The 24369-nt window shown below is 46.5% G+C and overlaps 1 protein-coding gene across 2 annotated transcripts in view; it reads right to left on the reverse strand.

Annotated features, from left to right (window-relative positions):
• HLF (HLF transcription factor, PAR bZIP family member) overlaps positions 1 to 23022 on the reverse strand; it is a 52619-nt gene extending 29597 nt beyond the window's left edge. For both annotated transcript variants that reach the window (XM_046675689.1, XM_046675688.1), the window contains exons 1-2: positions 22431 to 23022; positions 19911 to 20246 (exon numbers count right to left, since the gene is read on the reverse strand). In XM_046675689.1, coding sequence (XP_046531645.1) covers positions 19911 to 20246; positions 22431 to 22545 — 451 coding nt within the window. In that variant the 5' untranslated portion in view covers positions 22546 to 23022. The remainder of the gene's footprint in view (positions 1 to 19910; positions 20247 to 22430) is intronic.
• Between the last annotated feature and the right edge of the window lie 1347 nt (positions 23023 to 24369).

The following is a 24369-nucleotide window of genomic DNA, read 5'->3' on the forward strand; positions in this document are numbered from 1 at the left end:
TGGAAGCTCTATATTCAGAGAAAAATTGGTGCACACTGTTGTGCCCGATTCTCAGGAAAGAGAGAGGAAAGCTCTGCCTGTCTCCTCAGAGCACAAAGGCTAGTCCAGCTGCCACACGTGACAGGCATTCCACCGGCATCCCCTGGACCACCGCAATCCTTGGGTGAGCCAGTGTCACAGCACGCTACTGATGTCTCTGGGCTGCACCAGCCCTTCTTTTAATGTTGGTTTTGTCTATTTGTCTGTTTTTCTTCAGCACCAAGGGAAGATCACTCTGGTGCTGGTTCTTCTAGGGTTAAGGGATAAGGGATCCTTTTACAATCCGAAGGGAAACCTCCAGGAACTCCGCGCCAAACAGCTGCCCACCCACCCCGTGACAAAGAAAAACCAAAGGGAACGCAGCATTCTCATGCACTAGCTGGTCCTTTTTCCTAACTAGACCGAAAACAAGCTTATTTATTAATGCAATGGATGCAAAGTACTAGGAGGGATTAAGACCTGAGAAAACAGACTTGGAATTATGTCACTTTAACCTCATGAGTTACCACATTTTTTCCTTTTTTTTTTTTTTTGAGGAAGATTAGCCCTGAGATAACATCTGCTGCCAATCCTCTTTTTTGCTGAGGAAGACTGATCCTGAGCTAAGATCCGTGCCCAACTTCCTCCACTTTATATGTGGGACGCCTACTACAGCATGGCTTGCCAAGTGGTGCCATGTCTGCACCTGGGATCCGAACCAGCGAACCCTGGGCCGCCAAAGCAGAACGTGCGCACTTAACTGCTGAGCCACTGGGCTGGTCCCTGCACCTTTCTCTTTTTAAAGAGTTCCCCAGGACACCAACTTGATCTGTAATATTTAAATCCATAAGTGAATGTATCAATAAATTGATACATGAATATATATGGTAAATATGCCAAATTGTTAATTCTGGGTGCTAGGAAGACAGGTGCTTGCTATGTATTATTTTTTATATTTTAAATCTTTCTCAGAATAATTTTCAAATGCCTCGATCATTTGAATAATCTTCTGCACTGTTCTATCCAGAGAACTTTGCTATCTCATCCTGGTAGGAGGGATGGTATTTTCCTCAACATACTACTAAATTGAGACGCAGTAAATGGAACAGCAGCAGCATCACCGGTGAGGGTCAGGCATCCCCAGGTGCCGCCAGAAGGTTCAGGCTGTACTCCCTGGGGTGGGCACATGGCCTGGAGGGGCTAGGAATGAATCCTGCGCAGGGAGTGTTAACCACACCGGATATCCAGAGACCAACCCGCTCCAACTCTTGACCTGCTGCTGTGGGGACAGTGAGCCAGAAGGGCCGCTTCCTGCCAGCAGCGCACACCTCAGTGGGGGGCTACAACTGCTCGTGGCATGGCCATTGGAAGCCCCTCTCCTCTCAGCTGCGCCATATGTTTAGTGAGCAGAAGCGCCATTCCATAAACCAATCAAATCCTACGCTCAGAGAAGTTATACCCGAACATGCCACACAGAGAGGCATCCTCCCACATCTGTTAATCCAAGAAATGTAAGTTGGTGTTTCCTAAAAATCTACATCCCTCTGCATGCCCCACCCCCAACATTGAATGTCTGTACTTAGCCAGTTAAAATCTCAATTAAGAACCTGTTTTAAGAACGCTTACAGGTTATCTGGGAACATGCAGGCTGGAGCTTCTGGAGCACTAGTGTCTCTGTCACTGCGGCATGGAAAATTGGGGAGTCAATATCCACCTTTGTTTGTAAGCATCTAAGTCCTCTTGTCTGAAAACACTCTTCATCTTTGACTATGAAATAACCAATCAGAAAAGAGGAAAGTGTTCCCATGGGAGAGTAGCTCACTAAACCTTAGGAGAAGCCCTGGACCTGTTACTATGTCAGCAGGGGTGTCCATACGTCACCTCCCCTGAGACCATCCTGACACAGCCCTGCCCCAGAGGAGCTCACCACACCATCAGGACTCTGCACGAAGACTCACCATGTTGAACAAAGTTCTGCCAGCACCACCGAAGATATTAAAGTGGGCACAAGGACTCTTTTGAGACCATTTATAAGGAAAGTAATGTCTTCATTATTTCATTCATTCAACGAATATTTGCTAAGTGCCAACTGTGGTGTGAAGCAGGTGCTTATATTCTGGAGATACTAGCCCAGCCTCTGCCTCTAAGAAACTTGCAAGTCAAGTGCAGAGTCAACAGACACTTCCCCAAGTGAGGGCAGGGGGTAGAAACTTCGAGGTGTTGTCTCGCTAGGTGGCAAAGGGCAACTGGCCAGGGCTTACACATTTACTATGGCTAATACACCAAGCAGACAATCCACAGGAGAAGTGGAGAACTGATGCCTCACACTGACTACAGACCATCTCAATCATTTGCCAGAGCTTTTGTTGATCAAAAAAGGAGAATGCGACTAAACAGTGGCAGTCTCGTTTATGAGGGGAAGGGGGACAAAGCTTCAAATAAACTTCTGAACTTCAACCATTTCTCAATACTTTCAGGAGACCTCTTTGAAACTGCACGGCGACTTTCATCTCTCCAATAACCTTATCTAACCTCACCTGGAATGACTAATGGGATTGCAACAGTATTACTCTGTGAAGTAGCACTCCTTCCACCCCCCGCTGAGGTTATGCATCTACCAGCCATGTGAGAACTTGGCATTATTTTTAAAGCTAATTACCAGCAGGTTTTTGAGACAGGTGGAATGGGTTTCTGTCACCTCTCTTCTGCAGAGTAAGCAAAAGCTTCACCAGGTGACCAGCAGGAGGCTCCATCTTGGTCTCTGAGGTTCTGGGCATCCTTTACACGGAGGGCGGCTTCCCATTGGTCCTTTACACGGAGGGCGGCTTCCCATTGGTGGCCTATCCTACGAAGCAGCAACCTGGCATATGCATCTTGCAGAAAAATTTCTTTAAATCTTGATTAGTGGTTGCTTGGCTGGATGGTACCGACAGCAAAAGCAACATTCCAAAGCAGTAAACACTGGAGTCAGAAGGCTTGGCACTGGGGAAATCCCTATGGAATTTACAGGTTGGCTGATGGGGAAGGAAGAGCTTATTTTCAATTTTTTGTTACAAGAGGGGCCTATTTCACTGAGAAAAGAGAAGTCAGTATTATTCCAATACATCTTTGTTTTCTAACCATTCCAATCTTTCCTAAGGAGGGCTTAAAATTCCAGAACCAACTTTATTTTCAAGCTCAAGTCAGGTGGTTACCTTAAAGAACCAAGTATGAGGGGATTCTGAAAGAAGTAAATTATACCGCCTCTTTCCCCCAATTCCTCTTTTTGAAATTAGATATTTGTTTTACTGAAGGCAAAATGATCAGATTGGTCCCTGAGAAAAGTGAGATAGAGATTGGCGTAGAGGGGGAGAAGGGAGGGTATTACAAAATGGTAAAGTACAAGGCGGGGGTGGGGGGGGGGCGGGGGGGGAAGAAATAAAAATAGGCCAGTGAGGGAAAACTGAATGGAAGAGGTCCATTTGTTTATTTTAACAGTGTTTGTCATTCCAGGAGGCTCGCTCAAGTTCCTTCCTTCAATGGTTGGCCAGGGACCAGCATTTGAAAAGTCTTAGATCTTCGGAAAGAAAGATTTGGACAACAAAGTTGTTTTATCTGGGAGGGTAACGAGTTTACTCAAGAGTTCCAGAACTTTGGTTTTGAGGTTATTACCTTGGCCTAAGTTTCTCTGTCCCAGGCGGTCCTGGCTATGTTTACTGATTTAGCAAGGGAAACAGGAGGCCCTGGGAGGGACGGGCCTCCCTCAGGCACTGCTGCCACATTTCGCTGGATCACCTCATTACCTGGGCACCTTGAAGACCACAAAGATGGGGAAAAGTCCAACATTTTTTAAAGGTCCTCTCTCTCGACACTCATAGGAGGGAAACAACACTTCTCTAACTTACTCCCCAAATAGACACCACCGTGGATGTTCTGCCAAGGAGTGATGCGAAAGTGTGTTCCGAAGTAAATGTAAGCTTGGCCCGGTGCCCAGCCCTCTGCTGTATTTTGCAGAGAGAGCTGCAGGCTGGCGTACCGAAGGAGCACATTTCTCTCCACGTGACTGCGAGAGCCAGGCAGCCCAAGCAGATTTCTTTGTGTTAATAAAATGTGATCTCTAGACTCTACACACCAGAAGCCCTGGGAAAATGCGAGGCGGAGAGAAGGACCCAAGGAAACCCATGGCCCTGGCTGAAAAGGGACCTCGCTTGCTAGCAAACTCAGTTGTACTGAGACAAGGCATTCCAGGCCTGGCAAATGCAAAAGGAGAAGAGAGTCAGAGATGAAAAGACATGTCGGGTGCTCAAGTGAATGCTGCTGAGGACATAAAAATAACTCATGGAACCCCATCAGATATAGTCCTGTGCAAATGTTCATTCTTTCTTGGGAGGCCACAAAGACAGGTCCTTAACGGGCTTTCTCAAGATTCGAAGTATACCTGAGACCCAAGATATGCAAAACGGAGATCACTCCAAACATGGCAGAAGTTTGCCTCGTAGGTTAAAATTGTGCGTACGTATTCTGGTCTGGTGTGACGCAAACGCGCATGTTTCTACTCCCTCACCCCACAGGGGCCTGGCAAATGAAGTCAGCTTTTTAGGAACCCATGCAACCATGAGGAGGGAATCACAAGCCACCCAAACCATCACTGTGCAAAGGCCTAGACCACAAGGAGCTTGCTTTTGTGGGCAACTCCTGCCTCATTGCCACTGTGGCCTTGGACACTTCTGACCTCAGGAGGGCTACACCGCCCAGTGTCTCAAGCTGTCAATCTACATCTTTGGGAGGCAGAGGGAGGTTCACAAGCTGAGGAGGAAAAGGGGGGACCAGCTGTATGCTCACTGGGCCTCCTTTCAACATATTAGATTACTTAATCTCCAGGACTTTCTAATTCACCATGCCCTGCGGCCAATTTGAATTTCCCACGTTGGAAAGTGTGTTGGGGCTGAAAGGTACCAGGCGCAGAGGCAGAGCACCAGGACTCCAGAGACCTTCTGAAGAACTTCTCAGGGATTATACTGGGGAAGGCAGGACTTTACCGGCCAGTGGGCTCCTCTGGTTGAAGGGAGTGGAAGGCCCTAGAGGTTGCTTTTCTGCTCCATCCCCTGCAGCAGACCAGCCCTCAGGCTCCTTGACCATGGGCAGGCAATCAGCCATAACCAGCTAACTGTGGAGCAGCTGAGTTGATGAGCACTGCCCAGGCCCAGGTGAGCCTTCACCTTGGTTAATCTGCAAACTGGTAAATCAGCCTCAGGATAATTGAAAGTTAATCGTATGCAGAGCCCAAGTGCAGTCACTAGAAACACTGGGAAACCACAAAAGCAGAGGAAATCAGGTCCACCCCAGGCAAACTCCTTTGTAGATTCCCCATAGACAACGTTTAACCCCAAGCCCACTGCCCCACCCCTTCCTGGACCCACTCCTCGTCACACAGGGAACCTCGATCCCTGGGGAGCACATAGTAAGTGCTCAATAAAATGCAACTATTATTATCTCCCTGGTGCAGTTCAAGGATTTAAAGTCAGGAGATGGGGGAGGTCTCTGAGACATTGGCTATGGGAGGTATGCTGGGGGAGCTGTGAAAAGCTCTCCACTCCCCCTCAAGTGTTCTTTCCAGAAAGAAAAATCTGAAGAGTTCAAACATCGCCAGGAAGGCAGATCAACAGCACAAAAGCACAGAGCACATTCCAGAGCTGAAGAGAAATAAACCTCCGCATAGCAGTTCCATTAGCACAGATAACTGAGGGCCATTCCGTATCCTAAGCAGACTGGTAAATTCTCCAATGCCCTCTTAAAGAAGTTGGCAGCACTTTTGTTTTAAATGTTTAAATGCCCAGCCTCCCGGTCCTTCCAGGGGCCAGGTTTCCAGGGAATCTACAGCTGTGACCACTGGCCACCACCTGCCAGGCTCTGCGGTTTGTGGCTGCCTCTGCCGGAGCAGTGAGCACCCAAGCCTGTGCTCCACTCAAGTGTCCACAGGAATCTGCTGGGGATTGCTGGAATTACAGCTCCCGTCCACCTTGCAATTCCTGTCCTGTGACCATGGGGCAGAATCGACAGACTTCCCTTCTTCCATTCCGTTAAGCTAACCAGAATAAGCTTCCAGCAGAGAGCAAAACAATACGTGCCAGGGGCTTGGAAAAACACTTTTCCAGGACACCGGAAACAGCACTGGCCCGAGTCCTTGATCTTCTGCCCACTGGAGGGACAAGTACTAAAAGATCTTCCCAACCTGTTCTGTCAGGACAGCAAATACCTGGCACAAATAGTGTCCCACCTAAGCCCATGGCAGACATCCCTAATTAAGCACAGAATTCTTTCCACTGAGTCCAGACCAGGCTTCAGTCTTTCAAGATGACATTCCAGGCACCTAACTAACCCATCAAAGCTGGCTGCGAAGTGAAACCTACAGCCATGGGGAGGTCCCACAGACCTGAATCCAGCCACCCAGAGGAGCAAGCCAAACATACAGCTGGCCCCTGCCCTTCCAGAAAAGCTGCCATCAAAAGAGCTAGCTGTGGGCCCTGGGGGTTTTCCTTTTTTAAAAATTATTTTGTCTGGCTCATAAGCCACTCCTAAAAAGTCCAACCCTCGGACAATGATTCCAGCCAGATCACTTGCTTTCAGGGTTACTCTGGAATGTTGAACACCAGGGAAGCCAATGGTTCCCATTCAGAAGGAAGACCATTTTTAGGGAAGTAACGAACTTTAACGCTGCTACATCTTTTTTCCAAAGGTGTCAAAGGTCTTTTGCTTTTCAGCTTTAGTTTTTAAACTCCATCGTCCTTTATAGGGGGTAGAACGTCAGATTCTTAATCCATCTACTCGCTTGGAAGCAGTACATCCCCCCAAGAGGCTTGCATTTTTTGCACCAAAATTTGAATGTTAGTCTGGCAGCTCATAGTAGTTGTAGAACAGAGTATCACCGAGCTAAAATAGCACCCACGTTTCACAGATAAGAAAACTGAGGGCTTGAGAGATTCAGTGACCTGTCCAGGGACACACAAGCCACTCCTGGCGAACCAGCTCTATAACCAGGATTGGCTGACTCCAAATTCAGTGCTCTTTGTAAATGGCCCACCATGAAATTGTTGCTACATGTTTTCCCCTCTTGCCACCTAAAACCCAATGAAAATAATAGTGCTTATCCAATTTCTACTTTGATTTGAATTTAGTTTGGTCAAGTTTCTAATTGGCTATCTTATTTTACACTTATGACATACTCGTAAATTAGAAGGACATAGGCTATTCCCATCTTACCGATGAAGAAGTAAAACCCAGAGAGGTCAACAACTTGCTTAAGGTAAGTAAGAGCATAGCTGGGACTGTAAATTAGATCTTTCAGGGTACTTCAAGAAACATCAGGGGCCTTGTAACAACTCAGCCCAGCAACTCAGAAATCCGGGAGTGAGACGCCAAAGATTGAACTACAAGTACGTTTTAGAAAGTGATCTTTAAAGATCAGATTCTCACTCTGAATTAAAACTTACTGAGTGACATCTCTGAGCAGGTACAGTCCCAGGTCCATTCACTTATTTAATGTAACTTAACCCTCATGACAATCCTGTGAAATAGGCTGTCACATTCCAGGCGAGGAAGTGAGGAGCTCAGAATTTCAGTGACTTGCCCAAGGTGTCATGGTTTCTCAGGAGACCCCCAACTCCAACTCCAATTTAGTTTAGGGCCTAAAGGGTCCAACGATGATGTGCTGATGCTATTTGGACTGTGTTTCTCTGAATATCCTTATCAAAGCTTGTTACTTCTTCCTTGAAAATGATTTCATCCTGATCTCCATGGTTTTTGGCCACTGAGATATGCCCAAATTTATTTTTAAGCTGCTTGTAATCAGAATGGAAGAGCTGATGAAAAAGAGAGAAAACATACTTTGGCAATGTTTCCACAACATCCAATCCTCTTGGGAGCAGACTAAATTCCAGGAACCAATATTTCTAATATGAGTTGATTTCCTAACCTCTCTCATTAAGTGCTTAGCACCATCCCAGCTTTAACGCATAATGGGTATTGCTATGATTTCATATGCATTTAGCTGATTTCAAGCGAGGAGGATTGTGTCCACTCTTTTATAAAAGCTCAGAGATATTCGATTAGATGTAAAAATATGCTGAGGGAGCTTTCGCTGGAATCAAACGTCCTCTCAAGAGGGGGAAATCTTGCCCAGTTTGATGCTGATGTACTTTGTTATCCTTAAGACAGGACTATGTACCTTGAAATGCTTTATCCTGCCATGCCCATATGTACAGCACACAATGTCCTACATCAAGACCCAGGCCAAGAACTCCACATCTCTAATCTGGCTGGAAAACAAAGCCACATCAGGTTAATCCCAATTCTTAAAGTAATCGACTTCCAGTTGTCCCCTTTGTGTAAAAACTATTTTCACACTTTTCTTCCAAATACTCTGCATTTGTTCTCAATTTCCTCATGTTTCCATTCTACTTCAACGCAAGGGTCCATTTCTCCTATCGGGAGATCTCTCTGCCACTTTTCTATGATGTAGGGAGAGTTAAGAAGACAGTGAGAGATTTGCACCATGGGGGCAGAAGGCCAGGAAGCTGGCTACCACTGGAGACCCTCTCCTCACCTGGCAGCACATCATCAACAACTAGGAGAACTGCCAGTTCTCCACCTCATGACTCAAAAGAGTAAGCAAAAAGAAGGAGGAACACCAGTCACAAATCAAATAGCATGTTGGAAAGGCTTGAGAGCACCAAAGGAAACAAATATAAACTCCATTTCAACCTTTACCCACTCAAACTCTTTCAGGCACAGAGTCAGAAGATGGTAGGGTGTACAGAGGTGGAAGTCACACCCTGGCCCATGGAGCACAGGTCTCTACTGGAGCTACCCAAGAAAGCGGGCAGTTACACTGTTACAGGACCACAAATGGGGTATATCTTTTCAGAGGTCAATACACAGGATGCTCTCCTGCTCTGCCTCTCCATTACCCTCTCTTCCTTACAATGACTCAAAAGGTGGGGAGGAGTTTCCGGGCTATCACTGCTATAGCACAAGATGCACTCCTACTTAAGTGTCCATAAGATGATGATGGAGGCAGAGGAAGAGAAGAAACAGTAATCACAGCATACAAGTAAAAGTGATGAAAGCTACCATCCGTATATTGAGCACTGTTCCAAGTGGTTTACATAGATCATCTCATTTACTCCTGCAGGAATCCTTGGGAGCAGCTATTATCTCCCCTACTCACAGAGGAGAAACAAAGGCAGAAGAGTTAGAGAACCGGGAAACGGCAGAGCCAAGAGCTAAGCCAAGGCTGGAATTTTAGCCACATCATGCTGCCCTGCGATAAGGAGAAGGGAGTAATGAGATGATGTGGCTCTAATAGATAGCTATTTCCTTAGAAAATTCTAGAGAAAACCACCATCCCTGGGGATTGGTCTATGACATCCTCTCTGATGGCAGATAAAAATGAGCAAAAATGCTCTTTTGTTTCCATATACTTACATGAAAATCTAAGTCTCAAAATATGAAAATTTAGTGGAGTGGGGCAAATGGGGGAGAGGGGCAGACAGAGATAAACTGCAATCATTTGGTGGAAATGCCAACCCAAATTACCAAAATGTCCAAATGACAGAAATTCTCTTGCTATTCACTAATATACACCGTGATTAAAAACATCAATTTATATACACGCAGTTAAGGTTTTTAAGGATTATCTTGTACTCAAATAAGTTAAATGTACCTCCTGAGATTATGTTTGCATAAGTAATCTGTTTGGTAATATCTTTCTTTATAAAGAAGACAAAGACATAAATTTCAGTTTAATCAATTAAAGATCAAATGATCACAAAATCTGAATCAATGCAATGTGACTACTAGGCAAGCTTGAGACTAAAAAGAGAAATAGAGTGTAAGTAAACCAAATTGCTGCTTTATACACAGTTTTTGTAATACTGAAACTTCCTGTCATTCATCTTCAAACTTCTAAGGAATCCAATAACTAAATACCAATAAATGGCCTGTCAAGTTTGGGTAAATTTCACTTATAATGCTAAAAGATACTTATTTTTTGACATGAATGGAAATACTATTTAAAAATCATTCAGGTGTTACTGGCCATTTGAAATAAACATACTTTAGATTCTATCAGGAAAAAAGACTCCCACCTCCTCTGGGAAAGTGTATCAAGATGAAGAAATCAATAGTAATGAAATGGATTCTATGAAATTCTTATGAAGTCAATTCCACAAATTTATCTTTTCTTATCCTCAGAAATTCTACCAAGGCTTGCTTTCTTTCTTTACATTTGATATTATCTACTCTTTCCTCTGCAAATCTTTCAGTGGCCTTTGGTCTTTTAAACACAATATTATTTTGACTGGATCTGAGATCTCCATCCTATTTTTAAAGTTTTCTCTAGTAAAAGCCTCCACGTTCTCCTCCAGTGATACTAACTAACGAAGGCCATGGCATAAGGAAGCCATGCTGAGGGCAGATGGAGTTTAACTGTCTACGACTCTCCTTCGAACAACTCTTTGTATCTTGGGGTATTGAGATCTCTGTTCTGGGTAATCTGATTACTGCGTATCTGGGTGTTCTTGTTCATCTGGTTTACAGCACGCATGCCCATTGGTCAGGGCCTGGTGGCATCCCTCCCCACACCAACTTTGCTTTTCCCATTCAATTCAAGAGGCATTTGTTGTGCATGAATGGAGAGCCTCGCTTAACTCTTTCCATTAAGTGCAGAAGCGCTTACAGAGCAGCATGGGACTCTCCTTCTCTGCTCTACCGTCCATGCCTGGGCTCCACAGCAGAGACATCAAAGTACTGTCACCCAGAGCTAATTAGAAAAGAAAGCATTGCTCTTCTCCACTCAAGGAGTTTCTGCCAAAGCACTTATTTCTGCTGGTCCATTTATACACTCCTACTTTCTAAGAGAACATTTTGTCACACGTGATTTAGTGTTGTAGCTCCCTGGGGCAGCTTTCTGTACCATGCACTCATTGGTTTTAGGAATCTAGGGTCTCCCAGGCAAGATTTGAAGGGAAAGGGGTTTAATTAGCCACAAGCTACCTCTCATTGTAAGACCCCAAATTCCAAAGCATTCTTCCAAAAAATCATTAAGGAAAAAAAAATCCTAGACTAAACTTCTAAAAACAAAACTTGCAGGAACCTTGTGTGATGGTGGAACTGTGTAACTTTTCAGGAGAGAAAACGAAATGGATTCCCATTATGAGCTGGAGGGGTAGGGAGTTGAGACAGTAATGATACTTGTTAAAGTCAGAAAAGAAGGAAAACAAACATTTTAGGAATTTTCACATTCAGTCATGGAGTGTGTACCCACCAGAAGCCAATTTAACAGAAACAAGTACTGTATAGCTTTTCCCCCACAGACACTGGATTCTGCCAACACTCCTGTAATTGTCTACTGTACATTGCTGGAGGTGAAATTGCACACATTGACTGTTATTTTTTATTTAAGTGAGCTGGTTTGGGTTATGGCAACTCCTCCAGCTCTCTGTAATCTTGGCTTGATATCAAAGCACACTTCCTGGGCTACTTGAGCAAGTGGCTTCATGCATGTGCCATTCTGCCGCTCCCATCCCCTCCCCCAGACCCTGTCTCCTCCCACCAAGTCCCTTTCCTCCAAGAGCACTCCCAATACAAAACATACACACCCCCATATCACCATATCTAAGCATGATGTACAATCAATTCCGGCTTCAGGGAAAAAGGAAGCCACAAATACAAGGTCAGGACTCAAGAATCCAAAACTGTAATAATGATTCCTTTGTGTCTCAGGAGTAAAATTAATAAGCTGGCCAGAAACTTGGCTAAGTGTTTTTAGCTTGATATTTCTGCTGCAGGTAGTCGTTATAATCAAGCACTATTTGTATCACTGAGGCATTAATGCCTTCTCTCTCTCTCAAATACACATGTACACACACACAAAAAAACACACGCACACTCATAGAAATTGCTTCAGTAGACTTGTTTGTAAACCTAGTAAGCTTTATAAAATAGAAGCATTTAAAAGTGATGAATGTTAATGGTTTGGGTTTATTAAAATCTATTTTTCTACTCCTATGAGACCAGGCCTGCTTTTGGACTTCTCAATTCTGAACCATTCAAATCCCTCAAACTATTTCCTTGCCAAAGAGTGTTTCCCCCAATCACCAAAATTATGGGCTTTCTAAGTGAAACCTAAACCCTGTGTTTTTGAATTACTTTCTCTAGATCATTAGAACACTGTGTTTTGAAAGGCTGTTTGATGTTCAAGGGAGAGTATTTATTTTCAAAATAATAATAATAAGGAAGTCCCAGTTTGCCAGAGGAAACTATTGTGAAGTATCTAAAAATGTTTCAAACACAACCTTGAACCCAAGTGGAAACATCCACATGCCACTTCCCTACTCAAAAACCTCCAATGGCTCCCCACTGCCTATGGAGTAAAGTTCCAGCTCTGGAGCCTGGCATTCATGAAGCTGCCAGCCTGGCCGGCACCAACCTCTCCAGACTCATCTCTCTGACCCCTTCCTATGAATTTTCTGCACCAGCCAAATGGGATCTTCACCTCGTTCCCTAAACACCCGGTGGGCATTCCTGCCTCTACAACTTGGCCGCACCATGGCCACTCACCATTCTGGCTCCTCCACGTCTCATTCCAAGGCCAATGGAAGGTCCAACTCTTCCAAGAAGCTTGTCCCAGGCACTCTTGCCCTGGGCAGTGGCTGCTTCCTGTGAGGTCTGGCAGCTCTTACTGTCTTGCACTGCTCTCTTATTTATTTCTAATTTTTTTTACTCATTTCTTGATTGTTCTTTCACCCTCCTCCTTTCAATAGATATTGGCGGCCTCTATGTACCCATCATTTGGCACCCAGAACATGTTACTTTGTCCTGTCACTCATCCTTTTACCTAAAAGTTCTATCTTCCCTACTAATTTGCCATCTCCTTGAGACCAGCAGCCAAATCGCACCCTTGTCTGTCTTCCCCAGGGTATAGAACAAAGCAAAAGCTGACGCTATTTCTGAGGACCATCCACATTGCTCCTCACTCCTACAACCTCCTCTGTTGCTTTCGAATCTTCATATCATTTTCTAGAGAAAAGCAATGGAATTGACTTGTGGTAAAGGTTGGGCTGCTGTGTGCCAGGTGCCATGCTGGCCCCTTCATGCACACTAGATTTAGAAAGCTCACATAAGCCCAACAAAGATGTTACTTTGCAAATGAGAAAATGAAGCTGCAGAAAGATGAAGGATTTATCCATTAACAGACCCCTTGGGGGAAGGAGAAATTATTATTCTGGAATGCTTACCTAAAGTCTTGCCTGTAAGCAGGAAGATGAACTAGACGTCTCTCCTCTACCAGCATCATAACATGCCTTTATGGTTTCTCTACCCCTGAAGTCATTATGTTGCCTTCAAGTACAATTATTAATGCATGTTATTAAAAATTCCATAGTAACATTGACTGACTCATTTATTTACTGGCAAATATGCCATGGAGAAATCTCCTAATCAAGAACTTCTTTGAAATACCTTTTGTTTGAGTTTTTAACCTCCTGAGCAAGGAGGAACAAATAAAAGTTACAGTTAACTAACCAAGTTTACCTAAAAGTCAGAGGCTAAGAGAGGGGCAAACAAGCCCAGGCAGAGAAGGAGGGAAATTCAGATTCCTTGACCAGAGGCCTTACTTGGCTAGGAAGGGAAAAGTATGGAGACTCCCGAGGAGTCCAATGCTGGGTCCTCCCATGAGAAATGAGACCCGATGGCAGTGAGGACGGTGCTCACAGCAGCTCACTGTCCCGGAGCACTGACTTGTGCCAGGTACTCTACCCACAAGGCTCTTGCGACCTTCAACAATCCTATGAGGGAGGCCCAATGATTATTGCATAGTTCCAGGAAGGAGATCAGAGGCTCAGATCACTTAGATCATGAGCAAGCATGGCCGAGTCAGGATTCACACCCAGGTTGGTTTGTTTCTCGGATCTCACGGTCTAAAACACTGCTATCTTGTCCATAGAGATCTGTCTCAAATACAAGACCTTCTGATGGATGCTGTGAAAGGTAAGCCAGCAGGCACCTAGGTCTTAGGGAAATTTAACTTTATTCCAAAACAATGCTTTAGCAGCTTCAGGTCAAGACATTTGCTGGGGGAATATCAAATATTATAATAAATGAAAACTATTCTCAACTATTCCCATTACAGAATCAAATACAGATCCTGTACCTCCCTGTCCCTCTCTCATATATTCTCTTCCAATGTTTTCTTAATCTTATTACTTCCCCACCACCCTCTTTCTTCCCTCCATTTTCACTGCTGAGACATAAAAAATGATTCCCGGGTAAAAGTGATTAGTGCTGGTTGGGAGAGAGGTTTCTGAGAAGCCTAATAAATCACTGCTGTCTTTTCATCCTCTGGCTTCTACACTAGGATGCTCTCAAGGCTTTCTTCTTCCCACCTCCCCCACCTGTCTCCTTCCCCTCTACCTAGTTCTGTCTTTATATTGCTATTTTTCTAGTCTGCTAGGCACAGTGCTAAACTGGAAAGACTCTGCCAAGCCCCCTGGCAGGAGCTGGCCTGCAGGAATCCTGCCCACCACAGCGGTGCAGGGCCTCTGGGCAGACAGGCAGGAGAGAGGGCCGAATTTGGGGTCTGGCTAGAATGTCAGACAGAGCAGGTTTCCCTGGCACAGGAACTGCCCTACAGAGCTCAGCTGTCTCATGCCAGGGTCAGGATTACAATTTCTCCCTGGCACTTGCCGCAGATTGCCTGGGAAGAGAAGGGAGGGTGGGGGGTGGGGAGCGGAAGCAAGCCAGCACACCACCCAGAGTTGGGCGAGCTCCACAGGGCATAGCCACGTGCCTGAGGCACACGGGCACGCAGGCAGGCAGCCAGGGTTTGCCAGGGCTCGCATGAGAGATGGGGGGCTGGGCACCCAGCGAGTGGCTGTTTCCACATTGGCAGAACAGGAGTTGCTAACCCAGAAGCGATGCTGCTGGGTTAACATCAGGGAAGTGACTTGTCCTAACCCAGAATGAAGGAGAAAAGCCAAACAGGCTACACAGAAGAAGGATTGGGCATGCTAAAAAAAAAAAAAAAAAAAAAAGAAAAAAAAATGCATGTCCTATTTTTGCAGAGGGAAGGGGACTGGATGAAATGAATCCCTAAATGAACAAGGGCTGGGAATACAGGCCTTCTTTTCTCTGCTCCCATGCCACTGACATCATAACAACAGCTCCAGGCCCTGAGTATGCATGTGCCACCCACTGTGCCATACCTTGTCACGTGTTATCTTATTCAACCCTGCTAAAACCCCATGGGGGGACTATTTATAGTCTCCATTCTATTGATGAGTAAACTCAGGCTTAAAGAGGTTCAGAAAGTGACACAAAGTTACACGGGAAGCCAGTGTGGGTCCAGGACGTGAACCCAAACCCCTGAGCTCAAAGTTGTCGTTTTTCACCACCAAGGGGTCCTGCTTTCCAAACCTGTGGGAAAATGCCTCATGCCAGGAGGCTAGGAACTGTCCTGGGAATGTCACAGCAAGACAAGGCCAAGAGAACAGGGCAAGTCTGTCCTCTACAGGGTGTGGTGGAGAAGATAAACCCTTACATGAAACAGAAAATAGTCTGCCTGCCTCCAGAACAAAGCTGACTCTCTTCCCTCCATGACCTCCTTGATCTTGATGAATGAAATGCACTTCCAAGAGATGCAGGGCACAGCAATTATCAATCGTGGTGCTCTGAACCTACAGACGTAACAACATGCTCAATGGGAAAATATAGGAACCGCATGCCCTTAAGAGGAGGGAGAAACTGAAGCTTCATCCCATGATGCTGGGAAAAGCAAGAGAATCCTGTTGCCTCAGCAGGACCTCCCATAATCCCAGAACCACTAGCACAGAACTCCCTTCCATCAGTACTCAGATCCCACGGCCGGCATTTTCCTTCCACGCCAAAACCCTATCACAAAGGAAGATCAGCAGAAACAGAACACAAATTCCATCCTGCCAAGGTACAATGGCTCTCCCCCACCTCCCCATTCTTCTCGTGCCACCCACTTACGCCCTCCTCTTCCCACACACCAGCACATGGAAGGGTTTTCACTTCACTCTGTAACTGGCCTTCGTCAGAACCTGGTCTCGTAACCAGCCTTCATCAGGAGCCGTTCTCTGAGCTCAGAACTGGAAAGAAAGCCTTCTTAATTCTCAGCTGAATACGGGTCTAACAGTGGCAGGACACCCCCAAGCTATTCAAAGAAAAACCACCAGAGGAAATGATTTCAAATCTGGCTTTACAAGCATGTGATTTAAAACTAACTCTGACTTTGTCTGCTATAGATGACATTCCCTAAAGGGACTGCTGTCCTTAAAGCAATCACTCAATTCTCAGGGCAAACAGATTCTTATTTTTCCAGTACCCATCGCATACTTCCAGGAGAGCACTCCCAGGTACCACTTCTGATAGCATCTGAAAGGCAAACACTGAAGCAGTCAGGATGACTCCTGCCATCTCTGCTGGCCTGGGAACATCCAGGATGCTGCACCTCAGCTGCCTGGGAAGCCTGTGCAGGTGGCTCTAGCATCCAGAAAGCACCGCCCTTCCTTCAGGAAGATGTCAGCCCAGAAAGCTTAACAATCACATAGCTACAGGAGGTTTCAAAGGATCCCTGGGGTATTTCTTCAAGGAAAACTATATTTCTTCAGATATTTGATTCATTCTTTGATCAGACAGCTATACAGAAGAATAAAGATGGGTGTGCAAAATAGGAAAGGAGGTTGGAGGGATAGTATGAGACATACTATAATATGAGAATTCACAGGAACCCTCACTTTGTCATTTCAAGACACACTCGGAGTAGACCTACAAATGTATAATTTGACAGCTTATGGCTTCATTTCCTCTCAGACAGGTAGCACTAATGATACAATGCAACTGAGCGTAACTCAAAAGATGCATGCTGAGCAAACAGCAGAAAACAAATGCTGAATAAAATTGCTCTGCAATTATCTCCTGATTAGCCTGATGTCTTAGTTTTATCAACTAAAAGTGTTTAACTATGCTCTTATTAACATTATATTTCTTCTCAGCAACCTATATCTCCTGATCTTCTCAAAAGTTTTTGCCCTAAAGCATTACAAGAGGTAAAAAGCATCCATGTGTGTGACAGGATCCTGAACTAAGCCCAGAGTTTGCTGTCCAAATTGAAAGTCTAGATCAGTAGTTCTCAATGGGGGTGATTTTGCCCCCAGAGGGCATCTGGCGGTGACTGGAGACATTTTTACTTGTCACAGGGTTGGGGTAGGGGTGTTAGTGACATCTGGGGGATAGAGGCCAGGGACGCTGCTACACAACCTACAACGCACAGGACGGTGCCCACAGCAAACACTTACCTAAAACATCAGTAGTACCAAGGTTGGGAAATCTTGATCTAGGCTGAAATTATACAATTCCCAGAATGCTCAAGGCCACATCTGTACTCACCCCTCCTGAGGACTTACGTTTCCTCAAGATTAAGTTGGTATTTCTATTCTGATCACCACTGTGATTATACAGAATAATCGAGAACTCTGTCCTTTTTCAGGTTTGCTTGTGATACGCCATCCATCAAGTCCACATTATAATCTTTATAATGATCCACACTGCATGACAGCGGAGGGTTATTTTATCTGTTTAGTATTTGAAGAAGAGCTTTAACTTTTTTCCTGTCTTGTTAGGAGTCTCCTTGAGTTTTCAATTCAAAGAAGAAGATTATTTCGAAGTTGTGTTTCCATTGTCAAAAAAGACACTGCAATGAAGACTTATTTCTATACCCCAGTGGGATCCTAGTGCGCTTCCTCCACCACCTAACAAAACGACACCACTGAACCTCAGGAGTCCTTTGTTATGAACTGCAAAGCTGACTGGGGCATCCCAAGTTTCTGTCACTGAGGAAGACTGATTCTAACAAGCTCTCACAAACAACTTCTAAGAAAGCCTCAATTCCAACACTCTGATTCTTCACTCTCAGTAGGAACCAAGCTGTGGGGACTCAATATTTACACACATCTTGGGGAAAAAATACAGTATTTCTAACATGGCACACATCCTGTATTTGGCAGGGGATTGAGAAATACTTGTCAATTGAGGATGTTTTGGAGTTAGAACACCCCAATCCAATAACTATTGGTCAAAATCTCCTGACATTTCTCTCCAGAAGGAGGGGTTAAATACTGAATCTCATGATTTTAAGAAGGTATTTCAGAAGACAGGGATTGAAAGAAATGATAAAAGTTGACATAAATAGAACAATGATCACAAGTGCTTTCATTAATAGGATATCCAGTGCTAGTCACTTGACCCTTTTACAAATTATCTCTACTTTTCACACTAATCCAATCAAATATACATTATACTCTTCTACACAAAGGGAAACAGAAGCCCCAAGGGGTTGTATCATTTTGTAAGGTCACACAGCTACGATGTGGAAAGCCTCATTCTGCAGAGCAGAATGACATACAACTGTGCCTTCTCACTGGGGCTCTGTCCCCTCCTCCCTGTTTTGTTTTGCTTTGTTTTTTCTCATTTTGAATGGTTATTTATTCTGCCGGTTGTCTGTTTCTGGGAAGAAATTGAAGACAATGGCACTGTACGTTCTAAGTGACAGGGGCTCAGGGCCACATAAAGGAGTGTTTTCTCAAGCTTCTGCAGCCTCCTGGGGTGGCTAGAGGTTAACACTCCATTCCATTCCAACCAGTAGCCTTGAGTTGTAATTCAAAGTGGGTTTGGAGAAAGGGCCAACACAAAGAGATTGGAGTGGAGAGCTTAAACTCCAATACCAATATTTGAAGGCAGGGATGTTCTCTTCCTCCTTTGCGGGATTTCCTTTCATTTTAATCTTACTCTGTGTATCTCAGAAACTCCACACGAGTCAAGGACACGGAGTTCAGAAAAGATCTGTAGGACAATTCTCCCATTGTCCTGCTTTCTGCCTCCCCCTGCAGCGAAGGCCCTCAGCGCTTCGACCTTCCTGACAGTTTCTCTGGCTGAATCTTTGTTCCTGGTTACCTGCGCACATGAAATGGTCTTTCTTCCTGTTCATTTTGTACTCCAGGGTGCTAAGGGCATGAAGCCAGAGCTGCCTCAACGTATGTTTAGATCTGAGCATTTCGCAGTGGGTTTTGAAGTACTGGTCATTTTAGGTGACGTTTTTGGGTAATATTTCAGCACCATTTAAAGCCAATCTTGTGGCCTTGTGGGATTGACAAAAGTGGATTAAGTGTGATGGATACATGAAAATGAAAAAAAAAATACATAAGCACAATTTGGTTTATAGGAAGAGTGAAGAGAGAGAGCTGGGATCTGGTGCTGAAGAAGGTTAAGCCATGCCTAATATGAGAGCTGCTTTCAGATTCAATTTCCCAGTCAATGACAACACAAGATGAAAAAGTTGGGTGCCCCACACCCCTAACTCACATTTTGTTTTCTTCAGGCCAGAGAAGAGTGAATGTAGGTAAACCACAGCCCTATAGAGAGTCTGCCCAAAGCATTCAGCAAGACCCTATTATCTGTGCATTTGGGGATAAGGAAAACAGAGAGCAGATGCGATGGATGCCCAAATTACCCAAATCCTTAACTGCAGGCTGGTGTTTCTGAAACTGCAGTCCTTGGATTCGCTGCATCTGAATCCCTTAAGAAGCTGGTTAAAAATGCATATTCCTGGGCCTCACCGTGAACCTGAAAAATCAGAATTTCTAGGCGTGGGGCCATAGAATCTGCATTTAGCTGACTCTCCAGGTGATGTGGATGTTCGGTGAAGTGGGTGAAATACAAGACTCCTCTTTTAGAGCGTGCTGAAGCCCCTCTGATGGTCAAGATGCTTAGGTCCCCCCACCCTGGCCCTCCCTTTCCTCCTCCTCCCCACCTGAAGGGAGAAGCTTCTGAGAGTTTACCTGGTCTGATGGGGCTCTGCATACAGTTCGGGGACGGGATGCCAGGGTGAATGGGTGCAGAGGCCCGACTGCTGAGGTCCATGACTGAGGGCGCAGCTGAGGAGGCCGGCTGCAGCCCGGGAGGATGAGGGCTGTGGTCATGCTGAGACGGGCTGGGGGGAATGCCATTTTCAGACAGAAACTCCTCCAGGTCCATGTATTCCAACTGGAAAGTGTCTCCGTCATAGGGAAGAGTTTTGTCCCATAAGGTGGGTCCCAAGAATGCCGACTGGGGGACCGTCGGGCTGTTACTCTCATCATCCAGCTTCTTTTCCTTGTCTTTATCTTTACCAAATGCTGCAGAAAAAGGGGAAAGTTGGACTTTAAGAAAGAAAAAGTGTCACTTTTTTATCACCCCTCCTGGCTTCTGCCACAAAACTACTCCTCACAAACACCAAGGTTCTTCTCGGGCTGCTGGCATTTGCGGACCTGGAGTTAAAAGTTCAAGCAGGATATGGATCTCTGCCTGGTTTTCAACATCTTCCTATTTACTTTGGAAAGAAAGCCCCAGTCCTTGGGACAGGGCTACACACAGATCTAGGGTATAAACAAGAGAGCGCGGTCTTCAGTGCATTAGCGGAGGAGACAAATAACTTAAATCTCCAGTAGGGAAATGGCACTTGCCATTACATCCAACGGCTGTGATGTTTAAGAAAGCAGCCAATATACCAGGCATAATTTATCTTCCAGGAAACTCATGACAGTAACAATCCGAGGTCATTCAGACTTAGAAAGCCAGTGGGTTGGTAATCCTAATTTTGGTAAAGCAGGGACTCTCCACCCTTCTTCCTTACCATGTATTAAGCACCTACTGTATACCTGGTTCTTTCCACACACTGTATCATCTCCCAAAACCTCAGAATCAACTTGCAAATAGCAATTGTCCCCTTCCCACTGAAGAAATGGAGGCTCTGGGACTTGAAGGAGCTAGACCAATACCTCATATTGGCAGAAAAGAAAATCGAGAACTTCCGGAGTGCACATGTTTGCTTCTAAAGCCACTGGGGTACACTGTATTTTACAAAAGGAGATTTAAAAAAAAAAAATTACAAAGTGTTTTCTTCTTCCTCTTCCCCAAACATTGAAGTATGATCCGACTCAAAAAATTAGACACGGATGCAACCTGTCAAAAGCACAGCTATTGGAAAAGGTGACTACTGCACATACCTGTGATGGAGGTATGCAGCTATTTTCTACCTGGAAGGATCGCTCACCCCATTAGGTCTCTAACCAGAGCTCTTCACCCCATTAGGTCTTTAACCAGCGCTCTGGATGTTGCCAAGTCTAGTATTCAGGTGTGGGTGGAATCTGGAATTAAGGAATTTGGCTTCTGAGTTTCTTCCTCAGAAAAACACAACCTCAACCGCCATCCATTCGAATTCTCTACAGTCTCATCTCCTGAGAATCTGACTTAAAACACCCACAGATGCAGGAGATGGCAGGCAGCACCTCCCTCCCCAGCGCTACTCCTTAAAGGAGAGTTAAGAGGGACGCTCTGCTCTGCAGACTGCCAACCAAACCCCTCAGCTCTCGCCATGCAACAGGTTGTCCCCTGCTAGGAAAGAAGATGCGAGTACTCCCAAGCTATTTGTAGCCAAATGATCTTTCAAGACTTTACACGCTGAGCCGCACGGTTCGCATTTGCTACTGTGATATCGAAGGTATGAAACCGCATCAACCCCATGACAAATCCCTGGTGACACCAGCTCCCCTCGGAGCCTCCTCGCACGACCCCTCCTGTCCCGTTCCAGCCAAGGATGCCTGGGGAAGGTTTGGGACTTACCAAGAAAGGGCTCAAGCCAGAGGAGGCTCCAGTGCGGTTACACGTGAGCCTGCTCCGCTCTCCCCTCCCACCAGGAAAAGTGCACCGGGAAAGTGTCAGCGCTGGAGGCGTGCACGGCTTCCCGCCGAGAGATCACTCCCCCCGCCAGCCCCAGCCTCAGCCCTCACCCCCCCACCCCCCTTTCCGAATTACCCTGCACAGATGAACACGCGTCTCCGCTCACACCGCGTGAGTTCCAAATACCAACTAACAACAAGCAATAAGCACGATTCCAATACCCAGGCTACGCACCGAGAACCCCGCTCCGCTCGAGCCCCGACCCCCATAGAAGCCAGCCCTCTGGTTTCTCCTCCCCAGCCCGCGAAGCTCTGCCCTGCTGCAGGCGGTTTGGCTCTGCGTGTGGATGAGCCTCAATCTAGGGATCGCCGACCTGTCAAGTTCTATCTCCCTCCCGCGCCGCAGGAGCGCGGGCCAGGTCCCCCGCGCTATTTTAAATGCTACTTAGTGAGGGGGCCCCCTCTTTTACAGGAGAGGTAGGGTGATGGGTGAGCTCCTCAATTTCATCAAAGCAGGGCCAGGGGACAGAGAGAGAGGCGGACGGATGCTCCAGCGGGCCAACGGGGGTGCCCGGCTAAGGAGGAGGACCCCAGAAGCATCGTCCCTTCCCAGAGCAGGGCATCCAGGAGGGCAGCGCTCACCGTCTTCTTGATGAAGGGGGAGCTTCAGCGGGTTCTCCAGCAAGGACCTGAGCACGCCGTAGGGAGGCGGGATAAAGGTGGGATTCAGGGGGAGCGATCGGGACATTTTCTCCATCGCGATGCACTCAAATATTTTTTCCTAAAAATAAAAAAACCCAACCGCCCCCCCCAAATGTTGCTGAGCTTCTTCCTCCGTCCTTTGCCAAAAGTACTCGCTTTCAAGGCGGTGGAGACAAGGGAAGAAAAAAATTACTTCTATCTTTATAAATACAGCTGCATACGAAAATAAAAATAAACTTTCGGGTTCCCAGGGCAGACGATCCCCGGTGGACGCGCCAAGTGCCCACGGGCTCCTGGGCGACGTGCAGGATGCTCTCACCTGCCTCGAACCCTTCGTCCTGCAAAATGTTCAAAATCGCGAAAAAGAAAGAAAAAATATGCAGACGGCTGCAGAAAGGCGAAGGCACCGCGCCGCCTCGGGTCCCTGGCGCGAGCACCGGAGACGGCGCGCCGTCCCACCCCACCCCCCTCCCCGCGCCAGCGGCCGCTGCTCCCCCGCGCTCGGCGGCCCCGCAGCGCCGGGCTCAGCGCATCCGGCCGCCCATGTGCCGCGGCCCTGACAAGAGTGACGTCAGGGCCCGCACCGCGCACCGATAGGCGTGCAGGGGCGGGGCCACGTGAGGCCACGCCCCCTCCGCCCCGCCCGCCCCGCCGCCGCGTGTTTAGCGTCGTCGCGCGCGCGGATTTTCTTGGACCATGGGGAGCTGGCGGGTTGCAAAGGGACGGGGGCCAGATCTCCCGGGCCACCGACCTGAGCTGAGAATCTAACTTTTTCAGGGTGGAAAAGGAATTAAGGGTTTTTCTCGGTAGTTTTCAACCTAGAAATAAGCCGGGGAGTTTAAAAAATCCAGATGCCCAGGCCGCATCCCAGATCAATTAAATCAGACCTCTTGGCTGACATCCAGGCATCATTAGTTTTTAAACCTCCCTGGCGGTTCCAATGAGCAGCCAAGTTTGAGAACGACAGGCTTAGATTGCATTGAAGGTAAATACTCTTCTAAATATTTCTCTTGGCCCCCAGCTTAGCACCTTCTCCCTTGCCCGGCTCCCACAACCACCGAAAAATAACTACTTGCTGGAAGTTCTGATGAGATGCAAAAAGCAGAGAGAAGAGGGGAGCAAGGGACTGAGTAGTGTGAACTGTTTCCCACGCTGTCAGAGGGTTATTAATAGGGATACAATTTGCCTGAAATTGAATGAGAGCTGGAGAGAGAGACACATGCACACCGAATGGGATTTTAGTAATATTTACTCTTGGAGAGTACTGATGGCTGCGTCAGGGTCAAGTTACAAGGTCTGCATGGTAATTAAAATAATTCTGTAAAGTATTCCTTAAGGGGGTCTCTGTTCATTGCCATAGTAGCGGCTGCAGCGTCTTGCTCTGCCAGTTTGACCCCGCGGCGCTCGTGGTACACCGAGCGCTGAGCTGAGTGCACCCCTGGTGTGGGTGGAAACCCCTCCCGGCGTAGGGTGGGCAGAGGGCGCTGGCATGCAGGCCCCGGAGCACTCCGGGCAGGCATGCAGGGTCGTCCCTCCCTCCCCACATCTCCTCGCTATGGTTACGGTAGCATGATCTGGGGAAGGGTCTGCAAGAACGAATGGGCACAAATTGAAGAAAATGTTCTTTCAGTGACACATAAAGGCCTTCATAAAGTCTCTGGGGTGGGACATGGTGGAGTCTGGGTGGGTTCTACTTCCACAGAGGCCCCAGGAGGCAGGTGTAAGAGAGAAGGCAGTTGGAAGCCAGGAGACCCTGAGCGCCACAAATGGCCACAAGGTCCCTCTGACAAGGTGATTTCTGGCAAATGCCTTCCCCTCTCTGAGCTGCAGTTTCCTCATGATCAAGCGACCCTACAGTTCTCCTACTCAGAAATTATCA

The sequence above is a fragment of the Equus quagga genome, chromosome 11 (assembly GCF_021613505.1).
Source record: "Equus quagga isolate Etosha38 chromosome 11, UCLA_HA_Equagga_1.0, whole genome shotgun sequence".
In the NCBI taxonomy this organism is placed as follows: Eukaryota; Metazoa; Chordata; class Mammalia; order Perissodactyla; family Equidae; genus Equus; species Equus quagga.